The sequence below is a fragment of the Haemaphysalis longicornis genome, unplaced genomic scaffold, assembly GCF_048455015.1.
Source record: "Haemaphysalis longicornis isolate Haplotype H1 unplaced genomic scaffold, Haemaphysalis longicornis Haplotype H1 scaffold_1, whole genome shotgun sequence".
Lineage (NCBI taxonomy): Eukaryota > Metazoa > Arthropoda > Arachnida > Ixodida > Ixodidae > Haemaphysalis > Haemaphysalis longicornis.
Genome location: NW_027526203.1, coordinates 315,186,581 through 315,203,007, shown reverse-complemented (window position 1 = coordinate 315,203,007; position 16,427 = coordinate 315,186,581). Strand labels below are relative to the sequence as shown.

General features: G+C 47.6%; 1 protein-coding gene across 2 annotated transcripts in view; it reads left to right on the top strand.

The window, feature by feature from the left end:
• Positions 1–16,427, top strand: part of LOC144150782 (GTPase-activating Rap/Ran-GAP domain-like protein 3) — a 751,818-nt gene that overhangs the window by 647,689 nt on the left and 87,702 nt on the right. For both annotated transcript variants that reach the window (XM_077682183.1, XM_077682182.1), the window contains exons 6-8: positions 5,739–5,857; positions 7,962–8,026; positions 13,580–13,646. In XM_077682183.1, the coding sequence (XP_077538309.1) occupies positions 5,739–5,857; positions 7,962–8,026; positions 13,580–13,646 (251 nt within the window). The remainder of the gene's footprint in view (positions 1–5,738; positions 5,858–7,961; positions 8,027–13,579; positions 13,647–16,427) is intronic.

Below are 16,427 nucleotides of genomic sequence, written 5' to 3'. Positions count from 1 at the left end.
GTACTAGCTTCCTTGCGACTTGTTGCAAGGATGCACCGGTGAGCCTATTTCGAAGCTCCTTTACCTTAATGGAGGCGGTTGAGCTCGTGAGATTACCAGGTCCGCGCTTACTGTTGCTTCTCAATACCTTCTCCATTAGGAGTGTTCGTGAACACATAGATTCCAAGCTAAATCGTGTTTTAGTTTTCTGTTCCAACTTTGCTCAAGAAATGTTTGTGTAAACAGGCGTCACTGTTACCATGCACTTACCCGTGGATGTGCATTCTTGTGCGGGCGCATGAAGGCCAACAGCAGAAGTTCCAACACGGTAAGGTGGCCTTTCTGAGAAAGGCGAACAAGGTCCGCAATGGTTTATAAACGTAAGCCCAATCTGGAAACTTTCGCAAATTGAGCTTTCCCCCGAAATCGCCGCGTACGTCGCCCGGGTGCTATGTACGCAAACGCACCGACGTTCCAGCCCAATTTCGTGCTACGTATTGCTTCGGAGGAGTGGCTCCATTCCTGCCAGGGCTGCCTAGCCCTGTGAAGAGGCGGCAAATGGGTTGCCGTATCGCGTGCTTAGCCACCCTTCTGTGAAGCAGTGCACAGCCACAGGCTGTCCGGCGGATGATATCGTTGGACGTGTGGTCGACTTGTCGGCGACCGCTGAGTTCCTGCGTGTGTTCAAGCCATGCCAGTATGCAGGCGGCCATCAAGCGCCCGCATACCGGCGTGTGTGTTCTCTGCCGATGGCCTGCCCACGCTGGCATTTCGCCGCTTCGCCATCTCGCCAGCGGCGCGGGTGCTGGTGAACAATGGGGCCACGGGCAAAGCCAGGGGTCCGCGCGTGCCGGGGCTGCCACCGCGGATGCCTGGCCGCTTTTATCTTCCTATCGACGGCGATGACGCCCGAATAAGAAGTATGACTTCCTTTCTGCGTGCGAGGTAGAAGGGGGAGGAAGAGCGGCTGTTTGTTTGCTTTGCCCTTTGTTCGGCACCGGATTCGCTTCGCCGTCTGGCATTCCTCGCGCAGTTTGTTCTTTGCCGCACTCATTCAGGCCGCCATTCATGGTGCTGCGGTGTGCTCTTTCAGAATCCTTTGCTTCACTGTTCCTTCTATATGCGTAATACGCCCACACGCGGCTACTGCGCTTTCAAGAGCGGCAAATATGCGCGCTTCGCGGAGCCTCCTTCTGGCGTGCTTTGAAGAAATTTCAGTGCAAGGCCGCCCTCTGGAATTACAGGTTACCTTTGCTCGTACCATTAGTTGCCCGGAAAGGAAGCAACCTTTGCTTGTTTGGCACCGCGATTGCATCTTTTTTTCTTGGTTCGTCTCTTTTTATCGCCGGCATTTTCTTTATGGTTTCCGTGTCCCCTCGAACGCCCTTTCTTTGGTGGAAAACTGCATTACTAGAAGATTATTCGGGGTTTCGCTCGCTTCATCCGCGGTTGCCTTTCACATATGTACCATATGCTAGGCAGGCAAAAGTTTTACGATCGTAACAAGAGTGCATTAGTGCAAAGTGTATTCATAGGCATGCTCTCGCAAAGGACACTTTCAGAAAACGTTGTTACAGTAATGAAGAACGTAATTAAAAACCTGTGAAAGGATAATGGTCGACAAAATGTGAGGGCGTACACCTGACTGACGCCAGCCGCACGGCGGCAAATGTTTGAGGAGCCTTTCGACTTAAAGCACGTGCGAACTCGAGCAAACGCAATCAAGGAAACAAACTAGCAAACGCACACGAACACCGCGCGCTATGAAACGCTGCGCAGTTTAAGGACCCGCGGAGCATTGGGATTGGGCTCTAGCGTGGACAACTACATATACCGCCGCCTTAGGAGGAAATTAGCCACGAACATGATTGGAGCGCGGGAAACGACAGGGCGCGCTAGGTTTTTGTTGGCGTACAACGGAAATACACGCGGAACCCTATGCGTCAGCAGCTTCTCTGTTAAACGGTGCAAGTCGTGTGATTCACTGAAACGGAAGCGAGTGTCAACGAAATGTTTGGGCTCTTAATAGGGACACTGTTAAAGGGGGAGGAGAGTAATAGGTGGTCAGCAAACTAGCACATAACGCTCTGAAGCTTCGTCTTTGTCTCAGGACCCACTTATAGGTAAGTGGGATTCGTAGGATGCATGGTTAAAGCGCGTCTGCTAGCTGGAGCTTTGAATTCAAGCCGTAATAAACCTGATAAGCCACGTCTCAAACGGAGTGGTGCCACGTTAGGGACTTCGACCGGCTAATAGCATTCCCGTAAGAGCTGTGCAGTCGCAGGCTGTGCAGCTTCCGTCTGCGTTGGGGCCACAACGTGTGCAAGTGATACAAGAAACTGATCCTATCCACTCTTTGGGCCTTGTGTGCCCCTTCATACGCTGCGTGTAATGTCAACGGTATTTGATGCAACTACGGCTCTTTCTGCAAGCAGTTAAGTGTGACTGCACCACCAAGCGCCGATGAGAGCACAGGGATGGTTTTAAAAAAGGAAGGCATCATCTCACGATATACAATGTGTTCACATTTTAATGTTTGCAAATACAGGGCGTTAAAGTCATGACGCTGTGGAGCCACTTTTGCTGTGCTGGCATTCGAAAGATGGGCCCTATGAGGGTAAGGGGTCCAACCTGTGCTGCTATGTGTTTCGGCAGTGCCCCAATGCAGTGTCATCCCTCTCCTCCTGCAGCCCTGAGCACACGTTCTTACCGAAAAGCCTATTGGACTCGTAGACATAGTATGCGTATATACGCGACCTCCGCCTTCATCATCATTCCACAGTTCTCCATCTCTCCTTGTCCTTTTGCATTCATAATGGAAGTATAACTGCCCGGAGCGCTTTTTTAGACAGGGTTCTGTGTCCTTACTTTATTTTTGGCTACGCCTCCTTACGCCCTCTATATAAACTAAGGTTTTTATTTATGCGAACAATGTTGCTCAAGATCTACGCGGCATTGTTTCTTCCGCGGAAAAGTCCGCTACATCGAACATGTGCACTATCAACAGACATTAAATCGTACACCATCTGATTAACTTCCGTGCCATTTTATCGTTGGTAGTGCCTCCATGGGCTTTGCACTTTCATCTTTACCCCTGTCCTTATAGTTCCTACGCATGCCGATGAAGGGGCAAGAGCTGGAAGCTTGCTCCGATACGGTTTCGTCCGTACCGGGCCTTACATTTCTTTCTTAGCCCTCCTATAAGTGGGGCTTCGCGGGATGCGAACAAGTGCTAAGGGAAACGAAATCAGACCTAGACCTTTAAAGCACGGCGCCTTCTTCCGACTGGCGTGAATGTGTAGTACTTCTTGTTTCACCTTATACATGCTCCTATCTTCGATTTATTTATCATTTGAAAACTACACAGCCCACATGGCGATGCAAACGTGAAGCGTGAATACGTTTTTTATGCCTTTTTTTCCTCGTTCTAGAGGTAAAATCAGCCAGTAAAATCAGCCGTGGCCGCTCATTGAAACTAAGTGTGCATGAAAACAAAACAACGTGCGGTGCAATTGACTTCCGCGCTGAATGTTTTTTTTTCTTTCCTGAAACACCATGAACCTCCGAAGACTTTGATAAGGAAAACAAGCATTGAGCGAGCCTCTGCTAATTTGAGTTTTCTTTCCCTACTACTTGGCTTAAGGGATGAAAGTTGCTGGCAAGAAGCTGTAGTGAGTTGTTCGCGCCCACCCATCACGTAGAGTGCATTTAAAAGGATGTAGAACGGCGTTATGCAGTATACTATGGTAAGTGCTGAAAAGTAGCATGGTCTAGAAAGCCCTTATTGTTTGTTTTCTCAGCTTTCTCGCAAAAAGTCGTAGTAAGCGAACCATGTGGTGTCCTAGAAGGATAGTGAGCGTCTTTTGCTGCCCCCCCCCCCCCCCTCTCTCTCTCTCTCTCTCTCTCTCTCTCTCTCTCTCTCTCTCTCTCTCTCTCTCTCTCTCTCTCTCTCTCTCTCTCTCTCCGGTGTCTGCACTTACTTTTGTTTTCCTACGCTTTTCCTCGTTAGCTGAGCGGCATATCGGCAGTGCCGAGGATTTCTGGAACATGTCCTTTTTTTTTTTAGTGCATACTGCCTGGTCTGTTTACTTTGGTCTAAGAATACTCACTTTGGGGACTGCGGGAATATGTGACACATGTGTAAACATCCAGTTAACAGGTAAAGAAAAAGAAAATGAAACACTGAATACCAAAGTTATAGTTCGCCGCATAGGTGACAGCCTGGATTTCCAGCAGCCGAGAGAAACAGCTGGGTTTAAGAAAGGGTTCTCAATCAAGGATCACACCCATGTTGTGGATAAAGTGATAGAAAAATTCGCAGAATACACTAAAGCACTTTATGTGACATTTATAGACAATGAGAAAGCGTTTGATTCCGTACTCACCGCAGCCGTGGTAGAAGCACGAAAAGACCAGGGAATAAAGGAAACCTGCATAAGACTTCTAGAAGACATCTATAAGGAATGCGCGGGCAGGATAACCCTCCACAAGCAAAGTGATCAATTCCTGATCCGAAAGGGAGTAATACATGTAGGGAAATACCATCTCGCCAAAACTGTTCACAGCATGTCTGAAGGGGGTATTTAGAAAGCTTGAGTGGGAAAACAAATGATTAAGGATAAGCGGTGAATACTTGAGCCATCCGAGATTTGCGGAAGACATACTCTTGCTAAGTGAGACTGCAGAACACATGCAAGCAATGCTTGCGTAACTACAATCACAAAGCACGGCCACGGGTCTAAGAATAAATATGAATATATCTAAAGTAGTGAGGAATGAGCATGCCAAAAACGTCATCTTCAGCTTATAACATGAACCGCTAGAAGAAGTAAGAGAATACAACTACCTCGGACAGATGGTTAGTGCTGACCCGAACCACGAGTGATAGAACAAAGTAGCGTGGGAGATACCATAGTTCAAATAAAGAAAAAGAAATGGGCCTGGGCCGGCCATGTAGTGAGATGAACCGGTAACCGGTGGACAATTAGGCTAACAGAGTGGATACCAAGAGATGGGTCTAGAAGAAGGGGAAGGCCTTTAACCCGATGGAGAGGTGAAATAAAGAAATTCGGGGGTAAACTGTGGACTCGAGCAGCGCAGGACAGGAGCGGTTGGAGGTCAATGGCAGAGGCCTTTGTCCTGCAGTGGGCCTTAGCAGGCTGCTGCTGCTGCTGATGATGATGAGGAATACGAAATTTTCAAAATATCGAAGCATATGGCCTATCTTGGGCCGTTATGTCTTCTAAATAAATGACCAAGGCTTCATGAGAACACAGCACTGTTTGGTTAAATTTCAGAACCCAGTTGTTGTATCTTCTATCCACGTTTTTCGCGTTGTATACTTTGCTAAAATTACAATAACTCACAAGCTCATCGTTACTAACGTGCAGATTTATAGCAAGAGAAAATAAGTGTATTTTCCTTTCTTCTTCTGCTGTTACCCCTCTACTAACCGTATATACGTTCCAAAAGAAGCGCTAGCTTTTTCACGGTGCTTTTCGTCTGGAATTGTGACATAACCCTTTCTCTTTTAAAAATTTTCGCTCTAGCAACAATGTTCTATAGCGGCGGTGATTGCGCATATGCATGCTGCGATTGTGGCTAAGCGCTAAAAACTCAATGTCTGATTTATTTCGAGCAATTTAATGCCGTCATGCCTCCGCATACGAAAAACACCTATTGAGTTCTTTATGAGCCTTCTCCAGCAAATTACCTCAATTTTGACTGTGCTTTCCTTTCCGTTCTTTTTTCTTTCCCAGTGCACCAAAACTACGTGGGGGCAGACGCTGAGAAGACGTCGTTCTTCTTGTCTGTTGTGTTGGCCGACTCCAACACGCAGGGCCTACAACAGTACCGGGCCATTCTGTGGCGGAAAACGGTGAGTGCAAGGTCACGTGTACTCACTCTTTCCCCCTGAAAAGGAAGGTAACCCTGGTTCCACCCGATTAGGGCGGACTTCTGGGCAAGTTGGGGTCGTCCTCCTTCGTTCTTCGTCTAAATTTTGCTCTTTACACCTACCGGCGGCACCCGCTACAAAACTGCACATTCTAAACTATTCCCTCAGTTCTGATTGCTATGCCACCCAAGCGGTAATCTGTTGCTTCGACGAACACGTTGATGAGCGTGTGTGTGTGCGTGTGCGCAGGTGTGTGAGTATATACGCGCGTGCTCGCGTACGCGCGCTCTGTATAGAGTTGGAAGCATCTCAAATGGGCATAACCGATGTTTCTGCCCCTCCTTAACATCCCTGTAATAGCATTACGCTTTGCGTGAGATGTACTGGGATAGTCACCCTCGTTAACTCAGCGCACGTGCAAAATTATTACCTTCAAAGGGACATTGAGGTGCGTTGTCAACATTCTCTACTTGCTTATGATATACGTCGGTCATGTTGGCAGTATTCTTTTGCTGGCAAATTTAGGCGCATTTATTATCGAGAAAAGTGAGCTTGAAAGTGTCCTTTCCTTCGCACCATTCTCCTCGACTATTTCGTGTCGCCGTTTGTGACTACACGCTTGAAAGTCCACAGGGCTAAATCTAAGCGGTCGGTGCACCTTGTTTACAGCATACAACGGGCGCGTGAATGAGCAAAATGTCGATATTAATTATTAACTGGGTGAAAATAGGAGTAAAAAAAAACTGTGGTTGATTCATCCGTCATAGGAATCGGTAAAACACGAAGGTGAAATGTGCAGCGAAATCTGCAGCTGAGCATAGCTTGCGGGTCGGCGGCTGTCTTGTGGTTGTGCTTGGCGAACGACGTCCTGCTGACGGGTCGGTTCGGCGAAGGTGTACTGGCGTCATTTCCGTGACGGATATGACGCCAGTGAAATCTTGGTGTTTCCCGGCATAAAACAATTTCGTCTTGAAGTATATAAAAACCCGAAAACGAACAACCCGAAGAAGAACGTACTGTTTAGTACTAAAGGTTGCTTCCCCGCAAGAACATCCTGTGTGCTGGGGTGCACCCTTTACAGGCCGCTTGCTTCGCTGTACTGGCGTCACTTCCGTGACGGATACGACGTGAGTGAAATCTTCGTGAATCCCGGAATAAAACACTTCCGAGTCGAAAAAAAAAAACTTGAACTCCGCCGATTTTATTTGCTCTTTCGTTTCTGACTCTATCATATTCCTGCGCTCCTCACTAAGTTCCGTCGTTTTCTACGATAGTTCATCAGTTTCATTTGTAGGTTCTCTTCCTTCTACCGCTACTGCTGATTCGGTGGTGGCTGAAGTTGGGTGGTCATTTAGTACCTGTATTCTGTTGTCACCCTCTCTGTCAATAAACGTAAGCACCTAGTTAAGATGTAGGGAATCGGTGACTGCTCCTGTATCTCAGAACGGAAAGCACATCCCTAAAAGCACCCGGTCCGACTTATAGACATGGGCACTTGATTTTTTCCAGTCTTTCATCTCCATTTTAAACTTCATGTTTAAAAGTTCACCCATAATCAACAAAAACAGGGAGGCTAGCACATTTTATGCGGTTTCCTGCCAACGTGTCTGTGTTTTCATTACGTTTTGTTTTATTCTAGACTGTTTCGTGGCTATGACCAGGGTATCGCAGATTAAAACTTATTTTAATGACCAAGCCTATCACAGTAAAGCACAAAAAAAAAACACCAGCGTGAAAATGTGGCTCACGAATACCAGCTTCTGTTACCAATTTTACGCGAATAAATCCGCGAATATTTGTCTTTTTAAGATGTTTGCGGCTAACAGCGCAGTAAGAGTTGCGCACGTAGAACTTGACTTACGACGCTACAAATGTAATTGTATTCTACGTATGTATACACAGTTTGCTTCCTAGCTGTCACCATTTATTCTTTTTTCCTCCCCTATTCCTATATTGTGTCTGTACAGTTGCTGGTGGGAGGTTTACCTTAAGCAAACCTCTCTGCTTTTTTTCTTATCAAAGTGTTTCCCTCTTTCTCTCGTTTAATTAATAACGATGTTAACGTCTTCATGTCTTCTTTTTTCAGGGAGCCCAAAGAATATGCCTGTCTCACGCCCCGAGCAAACCGCTTACAGTCAAGTCAATCTTAAGGTGAACATGCTGCTTGCTGTCATCGTGTATTTTGGGCCATAGGTGTCCACAGTTTTCGTAGCTGTCCGCACCACATGGGTCGCTGCGAGCTGACAGGTCGACAATATTTCTACTCGTACTAAAAAAGAATTCTCAGGACACCTAAGCACTGCGACGGCGTTAACGTCCGTTTGGACACCACAGTGTGAGCAGGTTGACATCGAACCCAGTCAGAATTGGTGAATGGGTTGTGAACCTCTGACAACAGCTAGAATTGTCACTGAGTAATCCTACTATATGAGAATTATGGTTGGCGATGTTGGCGTCGCAGCCAAACGGGAATCTGTGAAACGGCTGCGTGCTTCTGACGGCAGAAATTGGCCAGTCAACATGAGTGGGTATGTGGCTCTATGTATACTCAACCTTTAAACATTGTGCGACCTTAACGTTGAACCTGACAACGCGTAAAGCAACATCGAACTCATTCTACGCCACGCTCCGTGTACAGGTTATCGGCGTTTTCCAAGTCGATTGCCACAAGGCGCTCACTACGTCCACCTTAGTCAGCCGGAACCATGGAGCCGTACTTGTGTTAGGAACTCGCATTCCGGCTAGAATTCTGGAGGCCGTGGGTTCATTTCTCATCCAGTCCCGAATTTCCCAAAGTTTGTCTTGTACTCAGCTGCTTTAGTTTTATTTTCTTGGCGACGTCGGTCATCTTCGGAGCCGCTTTGCTGCTACAGACATGACGGCGGCATTTTTTTTGCTTAATGGGCCATTTAACGCTTTATCATTTAAAATTTATATGCAAAGGTGCATACTTCTTAATGGTAATCGTATGGTCATTGATGTTCTTGCAGGCTACGTACTTGCTTATATACGTATGCGCATATATACATTTTTTCGTGTTTGTATGCCCATATGTCCGCGTTTGCGCTACTGTCGGCTTTATATACCCGATAATTTCGACTACCACAGCTTTTACACGTAGGAGGAACTCAAGTTTGATTAACAAGAATAAAATTTGAATCAAATGTGATAGCCTGTCAGAACTAATCGACCGTACAAAAGCAAGTTTCTTGATGTACTCGTGAAAAGTGATGGAGGTGAGGGAAAAGCAAGGGGACGACTGGGGTGGTTCTTCCTTCCTAATCCTCCTTCGCGCTCAAGTTTCTTCCTGTGTACCTCATACGTGTTGGGGAACTTTAGCTTCGTAGGGCTGGCCGCGCTTGCACGGGCACAGCGCCATGGCGCGGACGACGGGGGTGCGTATTATACTGTATGCGTTTCCCAGTAGGGAAGCTATGATACAGGAACTACGGTCGCCCCGTCGTGACAGCGTCACCAACTTCCATTGGGGCAACTGTCGTCGCAAAAACAAATCAATAAATCAACTCTCACTCCGTGTGAGCGAGTGATGAGTTTATTTGCATAGTTGACGACCCGGCATGGCGAAGCGCCGTTTTTTTACTGTTCCCGTCGCCCTCGCGGTTGCAAACCAGGCCCGCTGCACAGTTGGGCTACCACTAAGGTCCGCATGGCTACACCACCATATTGTCGCCCGCTCCGTATATAAAAGTACTTCTAAGTACAGGGGCGCACAGGCCTAGCCATTGGCGCAGCCAAGGTTAAACTCCCCTCCCAAAATTTCATTGAAAGATGTTTGCTTCTCTTCCTTATGAGGAAATGTGTATAAAATGTAATGATGGCTTTCTAGAACCTCTCTCTCATATATATATATATATATATATATATAGCAGAACAGAAAGATACGGGACGAGGGACTCGGTAAAGACACATATCAAGGTTGCTGTCGTCATTGCCAGTGCTATTCCGCTGTTTCCGAAATATTTAATAGTACCGAATGACGTGTGTTTGTCATGTTTCTTTGATACAGTGATAAATAAGCGAAAATATAAGCCGAGAAAAAATCCGCCGTCTTTTTCGGGAGCGGGACTCGAACCCACATCTCCGCATAACGCGTGCGGTGCACTCACCATTATGCTATCCCGCAGCGGCTCCCTTCTAGACTTTTAAAGCGGGGGTTTATATTTACAAGTGCTCTGAGGACGGTCAACTAGCGCCGCCCCTCGACCACCGCGGGAGACGTAGAACGTCTTTGTTCCCAGCGGCCGCCACGCAAGACGTGGTCGGAGGTCGGAGTTAGCAATTGGCATATCCGAACTGCTGGAGCCAGAGCCCTCGTAATGGATGTCCTCAGAGCACTTGTAAATATAACCCCCGCTTTAAAAGTCGAGAAGGGAGCCGCTGCGGGATAGCATAATGGTCAGTGCACCGCACACGTTATTGCGGAGATGTGGGTTAGACTCCCGCTCCCGGAAAAAACGGCGGATTTTTTCTCCACTTATATTTTCGCTTATTTATCACTGTATCAAAGAAACATGACAAACACACGTCATTCGGCACTAGTAAATATTTCGGAAACAGCCGAATAGCACTGGCAATGACGACTGCAACCTTGATATATATATATATATATATATATATATATATATATATATATATATATATATATATATATATATATATATATATATATATATATATATATATATATATATATATATATATATATATATATATATATATATATATATATATATATATAACGACATAATTGAACCCCCCTCCTTCCCCCCGAAATAAATTTCTGGCTCTGCCACTGGACCCGGCGGTTGGTCCCTGCCGGTCAGTCGTTTCCGTAAGACATCCTATTCGCTTCTCGTCGCTGACGCGCGCCGTTGAGTGTCTTCCCATCCGGATCAGGGCACAGATGCAGGGGTCTCCTAGCCCAGAGCAAAGGCGCCCAGAATCGTCGGATGATGCAGCTCTTTCTCAAACCCACAAAATTAGTGGGGCCACTGTTCTGGCATTATAATTAGCCATGGCAGAGAGACTACCCGACTGTCGAACTGGGCTATTTTTAGAAAGTTAAAAGCAAATAATCAACACGTACCTTCAAATGTATCGCGAAATACGATGCTGCCAATGAAAATCATACAAACTTAGCGACACTTTGCCGTATTGTCTTTATATGGAGTTTTCACTGTCTCGAATTTAAAACGGCCTGCTCAGAGTTTTGTTCTAAAGAAAGATCCACGACTTCAACATTGCGTGCTGTCTCGTTCCCGAAATGTGCTTTCATGAGGGAACCCGCTTATGAGTGGCCGCAGCGCATGTGCCGTTTTGGCAGATTTAAAGCTTCTTCGCGGATTCAAAGATTTTGCTTGGACGTAAACTATAGCCAAGGAATTCGAAGCTATTAATGATAAATGACTCTTTTACTGCTTGCTTAATAACGCTCACAAAGATTGAGCGCAAAGAAATCCGGCTGCACGTTTTTGTGCATGTCGCTGAAGGCTCGGTCGATAGATTTTTTTCGGCTTATTAATTCAGTATTCGCAGAGTAGATTACACGTTGAATATGAATGTTTAGCAGAGACATGTCGCAAAATACAAGTGTGTCGAGCACTTTTTTTAGGCTGAAATAGTGTCTAAACATACCCTTCGACAAAAGGATTTTATGCGACCGAGGCAAACACTAGAATTAGTCAGCCGTACACTAGAATTTAATTAAATCCGCCGTCTGCAACTCTTAGCGGCACACTTTCCGGCTTTCTTTGCTAAGGCGGAATCCACGGAAGAGCTGAAGTACTGTACCCTCGTCTTCCCGAAATACCATGGGCTAAGTGCTGGGCAACGCAGCTTAATTCTGAACAAATTTGTTTTGTGCTCATCTGATTAAACCTGCCCACGTGCTTCTTCGCTGCCATTACTTTTTGTCAGATGCTCCTCTCGCCAGGCGCTGCGGGCTGATTGATGATTTAATTGCTCCAAGTCTTATTTTACACACGAAGAAACGCCGTGCCTATGTCTTTTTTTTTGCCTGTCGCCTTACGTTTATTAGTTTTTTTTATGCGCAGTTTGCCAGCAGCTTCGGAAGAAACCACATTTAATTTATAATGAGCGACGAAAAATTTTAAGACTCGCGGGTCGCGGCACTAATTAATATTTTTGAGGGCCCGGTTTTTCTTTCTTGCTGTGTTCTTTCCTCAACAAAGACGTAGACGTAAGCCACAAACGAAGCTAATATCGTAAAGATGATGTGCTCTAAGTTTCATTAGCATCAATTAATTTAGCATTAAGGGAACCATTCCTGTGGCGTGAAGCTATCTGCGTGCATACGTACCTGTCTGTACCCGCACTGTATTCGAAAGCAGATTTAGGGCGGTAATGTTCTGCATTTTTTGAAACTCTCTTAGTGTGTGTGTGTGTGGGGGGGGGGGGGTGAATTCGGGTAAGACGCGGCAACAATTTTTCATGTGAAGCCCGGTGTGGGTTGTCTTTCATCAGTCACTTAAGCTCCGCCTGAACCTCATAAAACAATAACCTTAGAACTAGCATCCCGCACTGGTAAAAATGCTGCTTCCATCTTTTCCCTCTGCTACTAATTAATCTTCGTCCCTTGCACAATGGCTAACAATCATTGCTTGTCCAGCCTGTTCCAGTACTACAGGGTGCGTTTTTCCTTTGTGAATTTGGGGAGCGAATATCGGCATTTGCGCAGTTCGCATTGCGCTATCATTGCCTGCGAACGCGGCTGTTTCCGCACTTCAGAAGGATTGTTGACTGCACACCTAATTTGGTCTGTTGCGGACGATGCTTTTTCTTCTCCTTTAACAAGATCTAAAGACAGTCTTAAAAATTTGCCCCATTGTGGGGCGCCACACTCCCCCTCCCCCCCCCCCCAAAAAAAAAAAAGAAAAAAGAAAAAGAACTGCGTTTCCCAGATGGATTGCTAATTAAAGTAAACTGTCGGTGAGGCTACTGAACTTTTGAGTAGTGCTCCGCTTTTAGAATTGATATCTGCGTGGTAGCGTGGTCTTAGCTGTTGTAGTGTTGTGGTGAACTATTGAACAGGTACTGTACATGGCATAGGCATTTTGTATATACTATCCCCTCTATGTCCATCATCATAGCTGTCACCCTCTCCATCTATGCTCTTTTCCCCCCTCCCCCACCCCCACACAGAGTAGCACGTCAGAGACTATACGATCAGGCCGACTTCTCTGTGTTTTCCTTCCATTCAGTGTGTCGCCCAGAAGCTCCGTGGCTTTGTGCCGGTCCCAAACCTTCCAAGACAGAGAGCGATCGACAGAATAGCGTACTTACACTTAGCTTTTTTCTCACATTACCCAGCGACTTGTGGTTTCTAAATTGCAAAGCTAAAGCACAAAGCATACGCAAGGGCCAGCGATATTTTAGTGGTACCAAGAAATTTGTAAGGCCCGCTACGCCCATGCTGCTACACGGGAGATTTTCTGAGAGCCTTTAGACCAGGTCTCTCGCCGGAATCGTTCGTGTACCATCCTTATGCCTGTAGGTGCGTGCATGCTTGACGCGCACTGGCCCGTACGGACTTTGCGCGAACATCTCTTGCACCGCAAAGGGCTTTACCATTCCAAGGAGGAAGCAGCGCTGGCTTGGTCACTGCTATCGATCCACGCGCACCTGTGCGTACCTCCGCACTCAGCGTGACCTCTTTCTTTGCAGCAACTTCGAGACCCTGGACCGCATTGAGAAAGGCCCCAAGGAAATCTTCACGCCCGACGTCCAGAAGGTAGGGCAAAGGTTTCCTGCTCTCTGTCCCGCCGGCGCGCGCTGTTTTCCTGGCGAGCGTATAATACGAGCTAGGCTCGGCGCTAAACTCCCGATATACTGACGTGTGCATAGTACGGCCCCGTCTCGCAAAATATGCAGAGACGGCCAGCATAAATTTAACTGCCGGCGTTGCCGGGTAATCGAGACTGCGCCGCTGGAATCCGCATGCATAATCCGCAGGGGCCCTTTCCAGTGCCCTTTTCATTCTGCCTTGGATTGTCTCGAGTGATGGAAGGTGCCTTGGAAGCGCCACTCCCGCCTTTCCCCGCCCGTTGGCCAATGCCGGTGTGCAGCGTCGGCAGCGACCGGGCTAAACATTTGCTCAGGGGCATGCAGTGCTGCGCAAACAGACGACTGACGGCGCTATCGACGTAAATAATAATCCACCCTAGGCGGCTCATGAAGGGCCGGAAAACAAAGTTGTTGGAAAGAGGGGACGGGAAAGGAGGGGGGAAATGGAAATCTCTGTTCGAGCCACTATACGATAGCCCCCCGATTGGCTGGTGGCGCGAGAAAAACAAACTTCACAGGCGCAAGCTCTCTAGTCTTCGCTCTCGTCTTCACGCTGTGAAGAGCCTGTAATGGTAAGCCCTCTCCTTGCGGGCAGCCCTTCATAGCAGCTGTGGGCGGGGCAGGTTGATCCGGCGCTGCCTGAGCCGAAAATTTGATCTCGTCCATACCAGGAAGGCTGGTGGGAGGAAAGAAAGTTTTTCGATGGCGCGAAACGCGAGGAAGACTGAGATCGTGCGCCCTGTTGTACGCTCACTTAATGCGCTCCAGACACGGGTTCCAGAGGTGCACGCGTAAGGGGAAAGGACCGCGAAGGGAACGTAGGGAACCCGTGCTGGAACTTTCGCAAAGCTAGGAACACAATGGTTATGCGCAATGAGGACTGTGATGGCATTTTATTCTCCACCAAATTAGCGGTACCTCTATGCTCACTGTAAAAAAAAAATGTAGCAGTAGGCACCAGCCGACGTGACGCACCATACGTATACGCAGAGACTCGCCACGGAGAGAGATAACAGAGAAGTCCTGACTTAGCTTGGAAGCACGTCTAGCTGGCGCTGCAGACTGACCTAGCCCTACGTAGATAGCATTATTCCCAGAAGAGATTATTATAACCTATACAGTTTCTTGCCATTAACTAGAGGAGCGCCTGTCCCCAGTGCCCATGCTACACAAAACGCCTCAGATGTGATTGTTCCGATAATGTATCAGTACCCTTGAAGATGCCCTTACTATTAACCGGATGGGGATCTGCTTCCGATATCACAACGTTTCTTATTCTGATGACTATCAGTTTAATGTGGCACACAGTGTGTTTCTCGAAAGATTTTTGAAAAACGTCATCCGAACGTCGACCACTATCCCCTAGTGAATTCCCAACGATATCCATCGTGGTGACTCAGTAGCTAAGGCGTCGTGCTGCTAAACCCAGGGCTGCCGCTTTTCTTCTGAGTGCGAAAAACGAAAACGCGAGTGTATGGAGATTTTGGGGCACGTTGAAGATTCCGAGATGGTCTGAATTAACCCGTAGCCCTCCATTACCGTGCACCTCGTAGCCAAGGCGCAGCTTCGGCGCGTAAAGCCCTGCGCAAGGCACGTGCCTCTAGCAGACTTACGGCGGGTGGCCGGACTTTGACACCGCGGAACCTGAGCCCGCCTATATCAGCCATGCCCAACCGTGGCGATGTGCTGAACGATGAAGGGCCGAGACCACGAACATCAGTCGTCGGGGCCGTAGTTTAGCTCCGGCCGATAAGCTTCCTGCCTGCTATCAGGCAGAAAGCTCCGAGACATTTCTGAGTGTGAGTATTAAGCTTCGAGGACTATTGAACACACACTCTTTTTCCCATGTTCTATGGGTTATTAAAAATTCGAACAATCCAATGATCGGACCCCGAAAAGGGCCCATCGGAAGCCTCAAGGTGGTCTACCAGCCTAACATTCAGCAAACCTCAATGCTGTTTAAAATCCCTAGTCATCCTGTCACTTGATCTTGAAGCCGTGGTCACCAGCAAGTCGGCATTTAAGACAGCATGGTTTTTCAAATCTGTCGTTAGTGCGAGTTGTAAGACAAAGCAGTTGTCATCAAGAAAGGAAGGGAAGATGAACTGCGTGCGCCCCGCAACTTGCCGCTACGCCATGCGAAGGGCATGTGCGCAGGTACAGGGCGCAATGCAAAGCGGCATTCACGCCTCGCGTGTTGTTCGTACGCATATGCGCATTTTTTTAGTCAAATATCATACGTTGAGCTTCGTCATTCACCAAATGCGCACACTTGGTCACTTCGATCGGTCATTCTGGAGCATTCTAGTGAAGACGCTCCACGGGGATTTCTTAGTGTGAAGACATGGCGGCTGAAAGACAGGAGCGGCCCGGAGCGTTGCGCGGCGCCGCACAAGCGGCGAGTATCAAGCGCAGTATATACCGCGTTGCCACCGCTAGCCGTGTGCAGCCTAACGGGGTGCATGCTGATGCCTAAGGCGGTCCATTCTTGTGCCCCCTGGCTACCGTTGTTCATCACTTTATCTTCCCTGCAAGGTAATTCGCGGCGACCCGGCAGGGCATGTAACTAATATAGGCTCATTGTTGTTATAGAGTGGCCGTGAGGCGCTAGTGAACAGCCTTGCCGCTAGATCCTTCATGGTCGCGCTGGGATGCGCAGCTTTTCCTAGAAGCCTGACCGTCGTTCGGTGGTACAAATTTTGGCCCGCTATAGCCGCCGGGCTCCTAG